Raw genomic sequence first — 19,556 nt, forward strand, 5'->3', positions numbered from 1 at the left:
CTTAGAAACACAAAATGACAACTTCACCAAAATTCTCCAAACTTCAAGAAGTGTTTCCTGAAGTCCTCCTTGCAGGTACAAAAGGTCCAAACACAAATCCAAGGGTCTGGAATCTCCTGGTTGGTCCTTGGAACCGTAGATATGATTTTTTTTTAAAGAATAATGACTTCCCAGTGCTTAGAAACACAAAGCACCAACTTTACCAAAATTCTCCAAACTTCTCCACTCTTCAAGAGGTGTTTCCTGAAGTGTTCCTTGCAGGTACAGAGGGTCTAAAACAAAAATCCAAGGGTCTAGAATCTCCTGGTGGGTCCTTGGAAAGTTGGGCCACAATTCCCACAATGCACCTGGCTAAATCCTTAAAAGTCCACTGGATGCACTCCAGGCTGGGGACTTTTGCTGGGGTTGATGCAGGTGAACTTACATTAACCTGTAGCTTCAGGGAGTCCACTCCTGAGTCCTTCTTGAAGCAAGACTGCGCCCCCAGGGCTGTAGTACCAGATTGTGCAGCAGGCACAGTTCACTCAGAAGTGCAGGCCAAGGGTGCGAATCCAGATTTCAGCAGGGCAGTACTTCTTTCTCTTGTAGTTTCAGGCAGCAGATCTGAGAGGCTATGAACTTCTCACATATTTATTCCCAGCTCCTGGGCCTCAGAAAGGGGGGCACCCAACCAGTAGAATGCAGAGTGACGCCCAGTTGCATGACCACTTCCTCCAAAGTGTGCCATATTCCTGTCCCAGAAAGCACCATTCTTCCAAAATCCATGATGTCTGAAACTAAGACCTGACTAAACCATCCTCCAGTGTGGCTGTTCTCCATAGCTGTCCTCCTCCTAAGATCTGCAAATTCCTTCCTTAAGCCTGGTATCTGGCTGAGGGGTCCGGAATGTGGGGGTTAGGTGATCTGGCATTCCCTCCTGTCTTGCTCTCCTTTGAGGCTGTATGTTATATTACCCCTCCTCCTGCTCTGGGACTCGTGTGTAGCCCCCTCCGCACCCCCCCTCCCCCAAAGTTGCCCTTCACCAGATGGGCTCTCCCCTGGACAGCCACTTAACACTCAATCAAGCAGCTCTGCTAATCCTGTTAGCACTGACCAATCAGAGGGGACCTTTAAAAGGCTGGATTTTAGCTTACAGAAAGAAAAGCCGTATAACATATTTTCTGTACAAGTTGTGATAAATTCACCAGTCAAATTTCTGGATTTATCGAAACAAATCTTGTAAGTCCTTGCATGACTTTTCTGCACTTTTCCTCACTATTATTACCATGAAATACAATATAGCAATGATAGTCTAGGAAGGCCAGTATCTATAATGGGGGGAAAATGAAATGATCAGTTTTCCCCTACCAGGGTTTATAAAACATATTTTATAAGGCCCCTGCTTATATTTACATGACCTCCCACCCTTGGGACACCTAGGGGAGACCCTAATATGTGAAAATAAGGTAGATCATCGAGTGCCCACAGCACCAAAGTTGAATCGGGACACCATTTCCATTTAAATGCAGAGTCAGGATGCATTTAAAAATGACAGAAAACCTCCAGCAGAGCCAACATGCAAAAGGCAGCAATTTTGCTGGGCCTCTACTTCCATGCCCTATTATGTATTCGGGTATTATAGGTAGTTGGTACCCCTTGCCACATTTTTCACTCCGGACCTGTAGGGGCTGGCATGCAAATGGTAGGAATTCAACTTTTAAAGACAGGCTGCAAGGCAGGTCTGCATTTCAAAGGACAGGAAGCACACAGGAGTGCACCCATGCAAGTGCAGAAATCCTGCTGGGCCTCTAATCTCCATGCCCTATTTACTAGGGGCTTATAGGCGGACTGTACCCCCTTGCCCTAGTGTATACCAGGGACTTACATGGTTTGTCAGGACAATTGGGAGGGTACCCTAATACCTAGTGTACTGTACTACAATTGTGTGTTTTAACATAGCACTGGCCTGGGTCTAGCTAACAGAGCCCAGGGCACAGTCGGTGTCAGTTATCATCAGCACCACTCAGCAACAAAAAACTGGGGATGAACAGGGCAAAAAGATGACTTTGCAACAGAAGTCAATTAAAAACAATTCGGCCGTCGTCCTGGAAGTGGAGGAAGTGTCTATGAGGAGGGAGCATTGGATATGGTACTAAAGGCGTCTTTTAGGTCGAGTCTTTAATAGCCAGTCGTTGAGTAGAAGTATGTCCCTGAGGAGGTAAATGCCTTCTATTTTAAAGTGGCGATACACCACCCACCTGTTGAATGCTTTCAGGTTGATAACTGGTGTGAAACCTTTGTCCTTCTTTTCGACCAGAAAAATGTTGTTAAAAAATCCCCCAGGGTGAAGGCATGAATGGGTGATAGCCACGTTTTGGAGAAACTCTCTCACCTCCTGGTTCACCTACTGAGTCCCTTCCTGCGAGAGAACTGAGGGAGAGGATTGAGAAAGTTGACGGAGTTTGCTGTAGTATTCTGTATGAAACATCCTCACATTTTGCAGCACCCACATGTCCACTGCTATGGACGTCCAATTGTGAATGAACCATTGCAATCTGCCTTCCACCCTTGGTGGGGAAGAAGGCATATTACATACCGGTTGTGCCACCTGGGACGTTCTGGCTCCTATGAAGAATCCTTTGCTGCCACGTCCTCTGCTGCAACCTCTAGACGGATAGAACCCTCCAAATTCCTTATGTTCTTGTCACTGGATGAAGCACCAGGTTTGTGGGGATTGGAATTATTAGGATGGCTTGAGGAGCACCCCCTACCTCTTCCGGCTCCTCTAAAACCCTACTGGTTGAAAATCTTTTTGATGGACTGCTCGGCTTTGTCCACCGAAGAGAAAGTATTCACGAACCGTGGCAATTCTTTAGTAAAATGGTCTCCAAAAAGGCCCCCATTTGCCACTGATCCGGCTTCATCGTGGCCCACTCCCCAATCTGGGTTCAATATTTTTTTTATTTTTTTTTAGCACAGAACATCTTGGCACTGTGGGCATGGCGCAGTTGGCATTTCCCAAAAATCACAGGGCCATTGGTCTCAGTCTGATAACATGGTGAGGTCTATCATGTGACCAGACTCCTTGGCATCTTCTTCCATATCCAAGATTTTAGGAAGTGGCCCCACTACATTGAGCACCTTGTACTGACAAGAGCAGCAGGACTAGTGTAGGCCCTTCTTAGGGTCCTTGAAAAATTTGGCAATGAACGTAGCCGTTCTGGCATCAGTGTCTGGGGTCCATGGCACTTTATTGGCCACAGAGGGTCTTGGACATTCCATCCATAAGCACCCTTGGAACTCCTGCTCTATAGGTTTCCTAATCTGCCCCGTGACATAGCATGCCACTTTAGGCACATGGACCAAATATGCCGAGCAAGGGTGGTAGATATCCTCTGGGTTCAGCAGACCTAGCACCCCCACGGAGTCCATATCGCTGGCTTTGTCCAGCTTGGGTTTCTTGGCACCGCCTTCCTGCCACCATGGTCTGCTTGTGCCTGGTTCGTCACCCGAGTCCCCATCAGGGGTGTTGGAGTCGTCCCCGGCATTTTCATCTGTTCCTTCATGGGAACAGGAATCATTCTCGGAGAGCATCTCCAGGCTGGGAACCATTAGTAGTCTCCTGGGCGTAAAGACGCCTCTTCAGGAAGGCCTGGTTGAAGCCTCTCAAAGGCATTTGAGGAGGCAGGTGACGGTAGGACGTTAGAATTTGGTCTCGCTTTTTTTAGTGGCCTGGCCAGAGGCAGCGCCCGGGCTCTTAAGCCCCTGAACAGTAAAAAAAAAAAAAAAGAAGACCTTCGTAAGCCTCAAGCCTGACAAGATAGCACACCACAAATAAGTAACCACACCAATTACACGAACTGACAGCACGACCACGCAGCACAGAAAACAACACAATATTAGAATCAAGGAAAAGCAATTATCTGAGCAGCATAGAAAGAGGAAGTGCTGTTCCATGATATGGATATATTGGGATATCCTCTGTGGTTATTTTACTGGACTATTGAAAAGACTCATGGGATTTGTAGTCTTTCAAAAATGTGTTTTTTGGTTAAGGCTGCTGAGTCGAATAAATGAGAGTTTAGCACAATCCAAGCCCCTAGTCCTGACATATAATTGTATATAATTAACACATTTTGAAAACTCTGTCAACACTATCGGTGGCATTCCCAGTACTCTGGTGTGTAATGAGATATGACCTTAATCGAAACACAGAGCATGTGGAGGCCCAGCAATATTAGGAAGGGGCAAAATGTTCTTCTTGGGTCAGTTGCCTCGTATTTACTATGAAAAAATAAAATAATTATAATAGCAAAATATAATGCACACGTGTATGGGGGCAAGGCATGATTGAAACAGACTGAATAGACTTGATAATTGTCTTGTTTAAATTTAGAAAAAAATAGGGTGTATTTAATTAATGGACAAAAGATAAATGGGGTTAATTATAAAGTGATTAAATTAAAGTTAATGTTAAAGAAAAGTTTCAGTGACTAAGCTCAAAATCCCTGAAAAGAATATCCTAGAACAGTGGTTCCCAACTTTTCACTTCTGTGGACCCCCACTTTATCATCGCCTGGATCCGGGGACCGCCACTGAATCATTATTGGAATCCAGGGACTCCCCCACTTCGTCATTACTAAAAGCTGTGGACCTAATCTGCTAATATTATTTTACTTTCTAGGCAGTCGTGGAACCCCTGAGGTGGGTTCGCGGACCCCTCCGAGGTGGGTTTGCAGACCCCTTGAGGTGGGTTCTTGGACCACAGGTCGGGAACCACTGTCCTAGAAAGTCTGTTTCAAAAGCATTACGCGGTGATTAATAACTGCAGGAATAATCACCTGAGATTAACTTTGAAATGTTTAATGAACACAGTATATGCATGAAACCTTAGTGGGGACTGCACACCTTCGTTCAGGGTTTGAATACTCAAGTTGTTCATTTGGATTTATGAATTTCAATGAGCACTGAGTAATGTTACACCATTGTCTAGTATAGTGGAATTTTGAACAAGTCACTAGTTGTCAAAGTCTATAGAGGTTAATTTATGTTCAGCATAAAGCCTTATGGGGAGATCTCTGATCAGAATCGCTTCTAATTAAATGCTTATTAGCCTAATTTTTTTACAAATGTGTTTTAGAGGTAGCTTGAGAGAGATAAGGCTAACTATTGTTGTGTTGTAGTGCTTATATATTCATTTTTCTCCATTTGTCTTCAGCAGCCTGAAGGAACCGGTTTAATAGATGAAGAGTTTACTGTTGCAAGACTGTATATTAGCAAAATGAAGTCAGAAGTTAAAACCATGGTGAAACGCTGCAAGCAGTTGGAGAGCACCCAAACTGAAAGTAACAAAAAGATGGATGAGAATGAAAGAGAATTGGCGGCATGCCAGCTTCTTATTTCACAGGTAAGATCAGCATTGAAAAACGTTTTTTTTTATTTGCTCCAGTGCTGTTAGTCTATAAGCAGTGCTCTTACTCATTATTTGGATTATTGTTTTCAGCACCCCCATTTCATTGTATCAAACCTAGATTGTGTTATAAATGTGATCCTTTATCAAATAGCTCTGGTCTTTCAAGCCATGTTAAACTTCCACTGATTTGACTCTCTATAACCCAGCCATCATGGTTCTACAAGTACTAGGTCATACATTTTTTTTTCTGCAACAGACTTCTGGCTATGTATGTAACCTTGTTTGGTGTGTTTTTGTGCTGTTATGTTGACGTGTAATGTTTGTGTATGTGATATTTTATTTTTTGAAAAATATTTTCAATTGAGATTTGCCTGGAAATTGTTAAGATAACAATAAAAAAGGGAAGTTTATTGAGACCTGGTCTTTGTCTTGTTAGAGATCCCCATATGAGCGAGGGCAGCCGCTGGCCTATTCAATCTATTTCAGATACCGCACCAATGCATGTGCTTCCAGTAGGGGAGTTGGACTGAGGATGTAGTTGCTTGACTTACATGGGGTGCCCTTCTTCACTCAGAATTAACAGTATCATACTGTTGGTACTTACTGTCAAAACTAGTGTTCATGTTTTATTTTGAAACCAGTTTTATTGATGTTCTGTGTTTGATGCACGTTTCTTACAATTTAAGATAAATGAACCTCTTTCTAAATTGGAGCCTTAAAGTAAAGCAGGAAAGAGGTCTGAGGAAAAGGCACTATTAATCTAAAAAACACATTTTCTCAATCCTAAAATTAATGTCTTATTGTACACCCTTTTCCGTAATATTGAGAACTACTTAAGATCTGTGCTCTGGCTTACATGAAGGTAGACGCCAGCCATAAGACTTGACATACACTCACGCAGTTTTCAATGTTTATGCCATGTTGTCTTATATGCCGCCGTGACGTATCAGATATAAGGTGAGTTGCATTCTTTTTTCGTTAACAAGCAAGATAGTTTGTGGCGTGCATTCTTCTTTCTTAATTGCTGAAGACAACTGCTGCCTTCAGCTCACTGTCCTGCCTTATATGAAGTAAAGACTTGCACAGTTGGTCTTTTTTATTTTATTTTTTATCACTGGTGAGAACTTCCCCAACCTCCCGTTCCCCTTTTTCCCCTTGGCTACAATATGCACTGCTTTCTAGTGATTTTAAGAGTAGGATATCGGCAGTGATTGCGAAGTGGGGGTGTTTACCACTACCAATACAGAGCAAGACAGACATAGACATGATAACCCTATGTGCCATTACTCTATATTTCTCCACTTACAACAATTAACGGTTGTGTCAAATATCTTGCTTATGAGATAGTTGATTAAACAAAGTTCTTTACGTTAGACTGAGATACCAAAGCTAATGGCCCTGCTTCCCTATCCATACCACAGGGTATCTCATACTTTCTTCAAAGTGATATTTAGTTTGCATTGTATCGTACGTAGACATTTTCTTCATTGATCACTCACACTTGACTATTTTTATAGACAAAGCACATCCACTCTATTCTTATTTTCAGAGCCTTGAAATTGGCGAGAGGACAAATGTGTTGGTTTTCCAAAACTGTAATTAAAAGTAATGGTTCCGATTGTTAAAAAATCTGTACAGTAGAAAAGAAGCAAATATTTTCATTTCTGTTTTTGGTTGAATTTAGGGGTTATATTGTGCCTTCAAACATGCCATCTGTATATAGCTACATCAATTTGCTAGACTTTTGTTTTGACAGAGAAAAAATATAAAAAAAAGACACCTGGTGGCAAAAGGGTGCATTACTAGCATTTCACCCAGTGCACAATTTGAGCCTTAGTGCTGGGCACCGGCACTTAATTGCCAACACCAGCGCTTATGACAGCTGCCACATGGTGGCGCTGTTTGCGTAAGTTAAAGATAAGGAAAGCAACAGTTGATTATTATTTCAGTATGCATTTAAAACAACTAATACCTGCTGCTAAGCCATTCTTATAGCTTTGGGGGCCTTGAACAGTCTGAATTGTCAAACCTTTTTAAAAAAAAAAAAATATTGTATTACTTTTTTTGTGAATTGTCAAACTTGTAGCAGTATGATGGTTAGTAGTTGTGAAGGTACTGTCATTGGCAGTGGCAATGAGTGGTGTAAGCTGGGGTGGCCACCTGTGAAGGGGCCTGGCACTTAAGTTTTTAAAAACAAATTAAGCTTTGATTTCACCCACTAAATTGACTGGTCCAACAAAATGTTACGGTTCAAACAAGCATTTACATCTGTGGGTAATCAAGACTGTCCGTGTTCATAAACGTTGTATGGCAGCCCCTGTATGGAAAGCTTTCCAGGGACAGAGGACTGACCAAACTGAATATTTAATGTGGGCTTCAGCTATAATTTGCCTTGATGTACCCCTTACAACATGTAATTCATGTGAGGCAGGTTGATAAATTGTACATGCTATGGTAGTGCTAACGCGTCCCTTTATGCCTATTTTATACACATTGGGGGGCTCGCTTTAGGCCAATGAATCTTTCGACCCTGATTGAAGACACCTTAGGACGAGATAGCTAATCAACATGTCAACCAATATGTCAATAACATCACCAATATTTATTATAACAAGGCAATTCACTTTAGTCAAAGACATTTAATAAGACTCAGGGCACCACCATGACCTTTCAGTCATAAATAACCACACCAGTTTAGTACGATTTTGTGATATTTATTCCCTATTAATTACAATTCTACTAGCAAGTTTATTAATCTCAAAGCCAAGAAACACATTAGCATAGTCACAGTATGGCAACTCTGATTTGACTTCATCAAAGCAAGAATCATGAATATTAGAACATAACACGGCGTCAACATAGATCAACCTCAGCAAAGTAATGTTGGCGCATTGTTCAACAAAACCTAGATTCAGTCATTTGTCTATTTGCGTTCGTTTAGTGAACCCCTTAACTAACCTCGAATTAGCATTGGCATGTTGGACTTCATGCAAAACAATTTAGCAACATCAATTTGGAAAAAACATCCAACTGAGGTCTCTGTCAAAAGAAGCAGTTGGTCCCTAGAAAGGAAAAGCAAACAGACAATCACAATTTCATTGTCATATAGTTACCCTCTGTATTGGGTCAGCACTCGGGTTCAGTCTTCGTCCTCAGGACATCAGTTGATTCGCCATCAGTCAGGAACTAAGCTCGGGCAAAAGGTAAAAGGGTACTTCCCTCATAAGGAGGTAAAGTATAACGGGCAATATAAGAGCAAGGATGGTTTTAAGAACCAAACAGAAAGGTCTCTAAACAGAGTGACAAAGTGTCTGGATCATAACAATGGCATTTCACTAACTAATCTCTCTGTTCTCCTGTCTCGAGTCTCTTTACTTCCTTATGTCATAGGTTTTTATCCCTTTTCTGTTGTACAGTCCCCTAATTTCCCATTGGATGCGGGTTTGCACCCCACTATCTCCATCCAATAGGTTTCCAATTAGCTCATCAAATTTGTTACCCCATAACAGTTCTCATGTAGTTTATTGGTCCTTATGATTGACGTCTCCAGCGGGTAGAATGCCCGGTATGATTTCATCTTCTCGTGGTCTTTTGCACATCTTCAGTCAGTGGCTCCATTGTCTGTACTGGTTCAGGCGACCTTGTACCAGGTAATAATCTACACTGTTGCATTCAGCTAAAATGTTTCTATAAGCAAGTCGAATTTCATGAGAACGGATCTACTACAGTTACATTCATCTTCTAGCTTTGGAAAAACAAGAGTTCATGTCCTTCAGCAAGTCACCACACTGCACGTTAGAAAAACACATTTAATCTAAAAGCCAGGCAGCTAGGCCTCAACTCATGCTAACTTAGGCCTAATGGTTTATTAGCAAAACTTTAGCATATAACCTTTAATTATTAGTATAAAACTACACTTTAATATAACATTTTATCATTATTAGTTATTTTCATTAGTCCCTGTATATATTGGCGGCCACTCCCTGTGGGCACTTTTCAAGCATGTGTTTAGCAAAATACACTAATACATTTTCTATGCAGCATTATTACACATTAGTTCATAAACATTTCATGTTAATATTGATTATATAAGCTACGCTCTCTCAGTAGAAACTAATTTCAAACCAGTGTGTCCTGTAGGTGTTGAAGAATTGCAATCTTTATGTCCGAGTCACCTTTCAACTTAATTTTGCTGAGTAAACCTAAAGACAGAAACAAACTGAGACCAACTTTTAGAGGTTCAACAGATGTTTTTTGATAGAGACCCACAAAATATGTGGAGTGGGAAAATTAGGTATGTTTTACTTAAGTATGTGAAGAAAAACATTTTTGGTGGTTTCTCTCGCTCAAACATTGAGTATCTGTTTTAAAAGACAATTGGTCTGTTGTCCTAGTGAATTACCTCTGTTTCTCAGTTGACAATGCAAATGATCTTGAAGACTTAATGATCTAAAGTTCTAGGAATATTGACAAATTTGGTGGTAAAACTTTGTTGTTCACAGTGTTACCGGTGGGTGTTAGATGACTTTGATAGGTTTGCTGTTATGCCTTTTATTTGCAGGTTAGGACACCTGATCCTTTGCGTTGTTAGGTGGCACATCTAGTAGAACTGATTGTGTGCAGGTTTTGTTTTTAGAAAAGAAAAAAACACTAAAGATCAATTTATGGGAGCTTAGGGCAATCCAAATGAACTATTGATGCACACGCATGTTCTAGTGGTGTTGAATATCGTTGCTGTGCTCAGTCACAGCGAAGGAGAATGGGCTCCCTGCATGTATCCTGAGAAGCCATTAACTTCCGAGATTGGGCATTGCTCAAGGCATAAGATTGTTCATCAATCAGCATACTTTGTAGACCTAAGCACTGATTTGCAGGTACCTTCAGCTTCCATCTTTATTTTTATTTCAGATGTAGTGGCTAAAAATTTTGTGTACACAGGTTTATCTCTTTGGATAATGTTCTTGGTCTGCTTTTTGGCGTTTCTGATCAGTTGTGCTTTTCAACATGTGAACTGATTCCCTAGATTTAAGATTTGGTTTATGATTTTTCATCCTTATTAATGTGGTCACACACAAGTCATTTTGTGACCTGAACACATCTAATAGATTCAGATAGTTTTGAGTTACATTGATTCTGATTACACAGAATTGGCTTGGGGGTCTAAAGCTCAATACGTGACTCCCAGTGAAGACTGTCTGCTTTGGCCAGCAAGAGGTATTAACTGATTGCACGATTTTGTAACGAGAACTTGGAAATAGGTGGGCACAGGAAGTTTGGTATGTAAGTGGGCTGCTACGGTGCAAGTTTTAAAAGACCACAACACCTGTAGCTTTAATGGGCATTATAAGTCACCTAATTGAGCAATAACCTGGAAGAAAAGGAATTGCCTGTAAAGGACCGTTTTGTTCCTCGACTGCGTGAAGAGAACAGGGCAGTGCTTGAAGGGGAAGTGACAGAAGACTAACTTGGTGAGTATTTATTGCAGATGCAGTCAGGTAAGGTGTTCACCTGGACGGTTTTTCAGCTGGGCTATATAAGAAGCTTACTAAGCATACAATTATATTTGTGGACGCTACAAGAGATGGTTTTCATTCAGATGATTATGAATAGTGGATGGCTACAATAGTTGTCATTCCTAAAGAAGAGAAATTGAGGAAGGAATCTAGTTCCTGACGCTGTATCCACTTTCCTAATTTTGCCAACATGATTCTTGCAAAGGATCTAGTCATTTGGCTCTTTTAGGTGATTGAAAGGTCAGCTCACCGGAATTACCTTTTTTTTGGTTTGTTTTTTAATACCCAACCGTACTCAATAGTAATCCTATACTTAGTTGCAGCAGTGACTTTGAACTCTTTCCTTAGATCTACTATCCTCTTGGGTCCGACAAGACCTTATAGTCAGCGGATTAATATGTTTTGGGAACTTTGTTCTGGGGGAAATGTGAGGAGTCATTGTTCTAGCCTAAAAGCACAAGTAATGCTGGGTCGCTTGGCTAATTAGGGTAAGCCAGTGAACTTTTGCTCTGCTTGGAGAAAGCTCCAGCAGGATTTTTAGGTAAGCCAGGTGAAGTAAGGCCTATGTACGTATTGGTCATGGAGGCAGAATGTCGGATCCTCTCTCTAAGTCCACAGTGGCTATTGTGCATTCATGGAAATTGCCAGCAGCCATGTTTGGTAAAGTAAGATTACCCATGAGACCCCAAAGTGAGTGAATGGGGCAGGCCTCAAAAAATCCTAAAAATATTACTAGACCTGCAGGTCTAGTGACTTGAATAATCTACTCAACCAAATTGTGATGTGCTTGACCCGTAAACTGGTTGCAAGCTGCAAGTTGCGTGATCCTGGGTGACTAATGTATTTTACAGTAGCCTTTTTCTTCATTATCACGTGAGAGCACTTTCAAATATGTGCGTTCAGCATTTCTGAGGTACAAAAAACCTATATTTTATTTAAGACTAAACATTTGCTCCATGTATAATAAGAATCTAGCCTACCTATAGGGTACACATGACCCCTGACTTGCCTCTTAATTCACTAATAGCATTGTCATCAGGGTGGGTACAGGAGTGTTTCTCAGTTCATGTTTAAGAACTCTCACTTTTAATAAATGTTACTAAAGCACGATGTGGTAACACTCTCTCATTTACATATAGCACATTTTACAATGAAATGGCCACATATCTTCCCAATACATGCAGCCTTACTGACAAAACTACATAGCATATAAATAATGTGTGAAAATTGGATTTCAGCAAAAATATTTATCATTTGCACATCACAAAGTAAAGTATTCTGATTGGTTTTGATCCCATTAAAATCTTTGTTTCCATCACACAGAATTACAAAAAATGTGCTTTACTAACTACTGAAATATATTTTGAAATATTTGTAAAGCTGATTTACAAGCTATTCATATGTTTTGTTTTAGAAAAAAAACTGACATCGTACAGCCTTTCATTTCACACTTGTACATCACATTGTCAAACAGTTAACTTTACAGAATCCTCTAACTTTGCAGTCAGTGTAAGAAAAGTAAACACAAATCTCCAGGATAAAATAAGAATCAACTTTTAAGAAGACATATGCTGACAGCTGACATTTGACCACTGTAGTTGAACTCAGAGCAATTGTGACAAGGTAAAAACAAGATTTAAAGGCATCTTTCTCTTCCAGGGGATCCTCATCAATAGTCATAAACATTGAATATTCCCGCCCTTGTGCGGGGACCCCAGAGCATATATAAAATACACACATATAAAGTATGAAATATGCACAAAAAATATATATATATAGCATTTTTAGTAGACAAATTTTCATACTAAACTCATATATACATGTGTAAAACAGCAATGCAGACTATAATCATAAACAGGCTAAAATGCTTTATTTCTATGGAGGTTTTTTTTTTTTTTTAAATTCTTCTCAAAATTACAATAAGAGAAAAAAATTCAACCAAAACCCCACCACTGGGCCTAGGGAAATCAGCAGTAGTAATCATCAAAGAAAAAAGAGAAAAAAATACATTGAAAAACACTAGAGCATTCTTAGCCAATAGGCTGCATGCAGGTTAACACAGGAGAACCATAAAAACGTTGGCACCGTGCCTTTAAGACCCTGAGCACCTCCAGTATCCCACCATGCCTCAGGGGTGAAGGAGAGGTGACAGTTGGTTCACAGTTAGGTCAGTTCTTTTTTCCGGCTTCTTCTGAGAGGATCCTGGAGCATTGAGCTCTGTTTTTCTGAGTTTTTCTCAGAAAAATACTTCAGAACAGTGTTTTTTCCACTTTTACTCGACATCTAACATCATTGTCTGAGTCTGGAAATTTTTTCCTGACTGAAAAATGCCTTCACTTTTTGTGAAATGCCCTTCCGGTGGGAAGAAGGCCCAGTCAGATCCACACTCTCTCTGCATTGTGTGCTTGCTTCAGAGTCACTGCCCTGACACTTTCAAACACTGCAAGAACATGTCAAAGAGGACTCTGAAGGACAGGGAAAGATCAGGCTTCATGGGCTTCACGAGAGGCAGAAAACATCATACTCTTCTCTTCCCAGGCAGCCCACATGCCATTCTCAGGAGAGACAGGCGAGATCGACGTCAGCAGGTAGGAAGATACTTGTTTGTTCCCCGTTGACGTCGTCGCTGCCACCATCTCACCGTCATAGATAGCCGTCGACAGCGACCCGACCGACGTCGAAGGATATGGCGTCGAGAGAACATGGCCACCGCAGGGGCATATCTCCGTCGACGGCAACCCACTGATCGACGTCGAGCCATCACCACCGCGCCCATTCGCCGCCGAAGGCCTCGCACCCCTCGACGTCAAGGGAGGCGACATCGAAATCGCCTCAGCGGCGAGAACGAGGACATCCGCTGTCGGCAGCCCACCGCTCGACGGCGAGGCACACGACGGTGAGCAGGTCGCGGTCCAGGGATCGCCGGTCAACGTCGAGGCACTCAACGTCGAGACAAGAACAACCGGCGGCGCTCCCTTCGACGTCATTACAGCTGTCGACGCAGGTTTTACCTGTCTTGCAGGTAGCAGAGCATCGGCATCCGCCAGCAGATAAGACCACTCCATCTCCGGTGGTCTCCATAAGAAGTGGTTCATCTTGGTCGAGAGCTGCATCATCGGGGCATGTCTCGCCCATCAATTTGTCACTGAGGTGGTTGGAGAGCCTTAATAGACCAACGGCCTCCCCGGACTCGCAGTATTCGAGAATGTACTCTCCTACTGCCTCTCTCCCGAGAACACCATCACCGACAGCACGGGCAGGACGGGCTCGTTCTACTTCTCACCAGTCGACCACGAGGCCTGGGCGCTCTGCTACAGCATCTCGCAGCAGGTCACGCTCCCAGAGACGATCTAGGTCACGGTCAAGACACAGAAGGTCGCCCTCTTGGTCATCGTCAGGTTCATCCATCAGACAATACTCCCCCACCTTAACGGATTCTCCACCAGATGGGGTTTCACCGGTGGACGACATTACTACCTTTAATGAGGTGCTTATCAGGGGAGCGCAGAAGCTAAACATGGAGGTTCCAGAACCGTCAACCTCCTCATCCGTTATTTTTGAGACTCTGCAGCATAGAGCGGTTTCGAAAAAGCTGCTGCCGCTAGTGCCTGGTCTGTTGCAACCAACCATGGACACCTTTTTAGCCACCCTCAAATCAGCTCCTGCTAGGATCTTGAAAAAATATAAAGCACCTGAACAAGATCCTTTATTTCTCAGGACGGATCCGCCGCCCAGACTCAGTCATATTGGCCGCAGCCCGAAAAACTCACTCAGTAGCATCATCCTCCACAGTTCCACCGGACAAAGAGAGCAGACATCTAGACTCTCTGGGGGAGGAAAATGTGCGGCACGGCGGCTTCTATGATGAAGGTCTCCAGCACTTCTGCACTCCTAGGCAGATATGACTGTTCCCTGTGGGACTCTCTGAACAGGTTCGCAGACAAATTGCCTAGGGATGACAGGCAGGACTTCCAGAAGATCCTTCAAGAGGGATGTCTGGTCTCCAACCAGATCATCAGCGCAGCGGCGGATGGGGCAGGCTTGGCTTCACATGGATACGCACATGGGGTTTGTGCAAGAAGGTCTTCCTGGTTGAGACTCGCTGGATTAAAACAGGAAGCACAACAGCGTATCCTAAATCTTCCAATCAACGGGAACTCGCTGTTTGGTACCCATACGGACGAAGAGATGGTGCGCATGAAGACGGAAGTGGACACCATGAGGGCAGTAGGCCTGGAGAGAAAAAAGGACTTCAGGCGAAGGTATAGGCCTTATGACAGGCGCCCTTTCCAGCAGAGGGTTCAAACCCCTCATTGGTCCCAGAGGCCACAGCAGAGGCAAGGACGCCCGCTTTTTCAGTCTCGTAAGGCCACGAGGGAACGAGGGTCAAGTAGACCACAGCAGTCCACACCCAAAGCGCCAGCCAAACAATGAGAACCCGCTTCCCTTAACACTGTGCACCACTCCGGTGGAGGGGAAGTATTACAGACTTTATTCACGAGTGGCGTGGTATAACAAAAGACAAATGGGTGCTCAACATTGTCGAGAATGGGTACTCTCTTCTTTTCCGGCAACCTCCACCGCACTTGCCACCAACCAAATGCAATCCGTCTCACGTTAGCCTATTGCGCGAAGAGGCTCACGCCCTTTTACGAAAGAAAGCAATAGAAAAAGTTCCACTCGCGCACAGAGGGAAGGGGTTTTACTCACGTTATTTTCTGGTAGGGAAAAAAGGCCGAGACAGTGTTTTCAGACCGATTCTGGACTTACGACTACTGAACAAGTACATAAAAAAGCAAACGTTCAGGATGCTGGCCCTTCACCAGATTTTCCCTCAGCTACATCAGGGAAGACTGGATGTGCTCCATCGACCTGCAGGATGCGTACTTTCACATCCCGATCGTTCCCAAGCATCGAAAATTCCTGCGCTTCCGAATAGCCTCACAGCACTATCAGTTCAAGGTGCTACCATTCGACCTGAAATCTGCCCCTCGCGTTTTCTCGAAGTGCGTTGCAGTGGTAGCGGCACATCTACGGAAACAAAAAATCTTCATTTACCCATACCTAGACGACTGGCTACTGAAAGCCTCCTCTCCGGAACAGGCGAGAAACCATCGGGACATTGTGCTCAAGGTTTTCGGGTCTCTAGGTCTTCAAGTCAACTACCAAAAGTCCACCTTGATTCCAACGCAGAACCTCCACTACCTGGGAGCAATACTAGACACAAAGCTCGAAAGAGTGTAGCCTTCGGAAGAACGAATATTATCAATAAAGAAAAAGTGTCAAGACCTGTTGAAGTCCGACACACCTACGGCCCGTCAGGTGACATCTCTACTGGGCTCCATGGCATCATGCATTTTCATTGTTCCGAGTGCCAGGCTACATATGAGGCCCCTCCAAGAGGCTTTGGAAATCAACTGGAACCAAAGGACAGGCCTCTGGGAGGACAGAGTGCGACTGCCGATAGCAGCACGACAGTCATTACAATGGTGGATGCACAGACCTCACCTGTCAGTAGGAGCTCCGTTTCACCAGGTAATTCCATCCGACACTCTGGTAACGGATGCGTCTCTTCAGGGATGGGGGGCTCATCTAGGTCCCCTTCAAGCTCAGGGCCTGTGGTCCGACAACGAAAGGGAGTACCACATCAATCTGCTGGAGCTCAGAGCGGTCCATCTGGCTCAAGTCTTTTGCTCCATCGATTCAGGGGAAATCTCTCCTAATACAAACGGACAATACAACCACAATGTATTATTTGAACAGACAAGGGGGAACGAAATCCCTACCCCTATCTCGGGAGTCTCAAACAATCTGGCATTGGCTCCTGACGAGTGGAATGTCGCTTACAGCGGTTCACCTACCAGGTCAACAAAACGTGGAAGCAGATTTCCTGAGCAGACACCTCAAGGACGCCCACGATTGGGTCCTGCACGACGAAGTCGTCGAGGACATCTTCGCTCAATGGGGTCGGCCTCAATTGGATCTCTTCGCAGACGAGGTAAACAGGAAATGCCCAGACTTCGCGTCCAGGTTCTACCGTCCGGGATCTCGAGGGAATGCCCTGTTGATCGACTGGTCTGGGATATTTCTCTACGCTTTTCCACTGATCCCCCTCATACCAAGAGTGATCAACAAACTTTACAGATCCAGCACCAGAATGATTCTCATAGCTCCGCAATGGCCCCGTCAGTTCTGGTACACAGATCTCCTCAACCTATCGGAACAACCTCACAGGAGGCTGCCGTGCAGACCGGATCTTCTTTGCAGGATGGAGGGCAGGGTACTTCACCCCACCCTTCCCTCTCTGAGCTTGACAGCATGGCTCCTGAATTCCTGCAGTATGGACACCTAGGGCTCTCGCAGAAGTGCATGAACATCTTGAAGGAGTCTAGACGACCTTCCACGCAGCGTTCTTACGCGTTCAAGTGGAAGAGGTTCTACATATGGTGCTGTCAGCAAGGTCAGAATCCTATACGGGCTCAGGAGGAGGTCATACTGTCTTACTTACTCCATTTGGCAAAATCCGGTCTGCAGGTATCATCTATTAAGGTACATTTATCTGCCATTACAGCCTATCGTAAATCACCTTCTCAGGAATCCTTCTTTACGAAACCAGTAGTCAAGGATTTCTTAGAAGGTTTGAAAAAAGTTTTTCCGCCCATTCGGAAACCCTCCCCTCCATGGGAGCTGAACATAGTACTATCAAAACTTATGAGCCCTCCTTTCGAACCTATACACAAAGCTTCTTTACAACACCTTACGCGGAAGACTGCTTTTTTGGTAGCCATTACTTCCGCAAGGAGGGTCAGTGAAATTCAGGCTTTGTCCTTCAAAGAACCATACACAGTCTTTCACGACAATAGAGTAGTTCTACGAACTCATCCATCATTCCTACCGAAGGTGGTGTCAGAATTTCACATCAATTAGACTATTTCTCTACCAACTTTTTTCCCCAATCCGGAGACTCTGGCGGAGAAAGCTTTGCACTCCCTAGATCTGAAAAGAGTGCTGACATTTTATTTGGATAAAACCAAACTGATTAGACATTCCAACCACTTGTTTATAAATTATGGTCATTTGAGAACAGGGGAGGCAGCATCAAAACGAACCATATCAAGATGGATAGTTTCTTGTATTGTTAATGCATACCAGTTGGCTAACAAACAACTACTTGCTAGACCTAAAGCGCATTCCACAAGAGGAAAGGCGGCTACTGCTGCCCTCCTTAATAATGTTCCAATCTCTGAAATTTGTAAGGCTGCTACATGGAAGTCTGTACATACATTTACTAGATATTACTGTTTGGACTCAGATGCAAGAGCAGACGCCCAAGTTGGGCAAGCTTCTCTGAGAAATTTGTTTGCATGATGCATATCTATTCCTGCACTTCTATTGGACAGTCCGCAGAGTCAAGGGATGGGCTTGCTAATCTATTCAATGTTTATGACTATTGATGAGGATCCCCTGGAAGAGAAGGATAAGTTACTTACCTGTAAATCCTAGTTCTCTTCCAGGGGTATCCTCATCAAAGTCATAAACAACCCACCCTCCTCCCCGGACACACGTCTCCTAGAAGTGCAGGACACACTATCTTTTGAATCGGCTACACAGATTGTCACCGTAAAAAAGCACTGACCTAACTGAACCAACTGTCACCTCTCCTTCACCCCTGAGGCATGGTGGGATACTGGAGGTGCTCAGGGTTTTTAAAGGCACAGTGCCAAAGTTTTTATGGTTCTCCTGTGTTAACCTGCATGCAGCCTATTGGCTAAGAATGCTCTAGTGTTTTTCAATGTAGTTTGTTCTCTTTTTTTCTTTTATGATTACTACTGCTGATTTCCCTAGGCCCAGTGGTGGGGTTTTGGTTGAAATTTATTCTCTTATTGTAATTTTGAGAAGAATCAAAAAAAAAAAAGAAGAAAAAAAAACTCCATAGAAATAAAGCATTTTAGCCTGTTTATGATTATAGTCTGCATTGCTGTTTTACACATGTATATATGAGTTTAGTATGAAAATGTGTCTACTAAAAATGCTATATATATATATATATATATATATATATATATATATATTTCGTGCATATTTCATACTTTATATGTGTGTATTTTATATATGCTCCGGGGTCCCCGCACAAGGGCGGGAATATTCAATCTTTATGACTTTGATGAGGATACCCCTGGAAGAGAACTAGGATTTACAGGTAAGTAACTTATCCTTATTGGTCATTCACTTTCTGAGTGAACAGAACACCTGTTCTTTTTCTGTTTGCAAGAACGGGCCAGTAGGCCCCTAAAAATAGTTTGGCATGATAAAATCTGACTCACCATAGTGAGTGGGCAGGTAGATTTCTCAATATCTGTGGGGTGATGGGAGGTTTGAGATTAGGTTTTAGGAGTTGGAAGCAGATTGAGGCCGAAGGACTTTTGGAGTCCTATGTGGCTGAGATCGCTCTTTATTAGTTCATGATCTAGTTGCAACCTCTAGGAGACTATTCATAAATGAGGGCCTTCAAGTCTGCTTTATTGAAGGGTGCTTTCTTCTGTCTTCCCATGTTTGCGGTTCTGGGACAAAAAGGTGCACTGATGGTGTTATTGAGGGTACTCTTGGTATTGCTGGCTAGACTCATTATATTAATGACCTCAGAATGCCAT

The 19,556-nt window shown here is 43.2% G+C and overlaps 1 protein-coding gene across 2 annotated transcripts in view; it reads left to right on the plus strand.

The window, feature by feature from the left end:
• The window catches only part of KIF5B (kinesin family member 5B), an 811,383-nt gene that overhangs the window by 440,168 nt on the left and 351,659 nt on the right, over window positions 1–19,556 (plus strand). The window contains exon 16 of one of the 2 annotated variants that reach the window (XM_069211250.1): window positions 5,198–5,386. In XM_069211250.1, coding sequence (XP_069067351.1) covers window positions 5,198–5,386 — 189 coding nt within the window. The remainder of the gene's footprint in view (window positions 1–5,197; window positions 5,387–19,556) is intronic. The other variant, XM_069211252.1, reaches the window with a different exon arrangement.

This window comes from Pleurodeles waltl, chromosome 10, assembly GCF_031143425.1.
Source record: "Pleurodeles waltl isolate 20211129_DDA chromosome 10, aPleWal1.hap1.20221129, whole genome shotgun sequence".
Classification (NCBI taxonomy): domain Eukaryota; kingdom Metazoa; phylum Chordata; class Amphibia; order Caudata; family Salamandridae; genus Pleurodeles; species Pleurodeles waltl.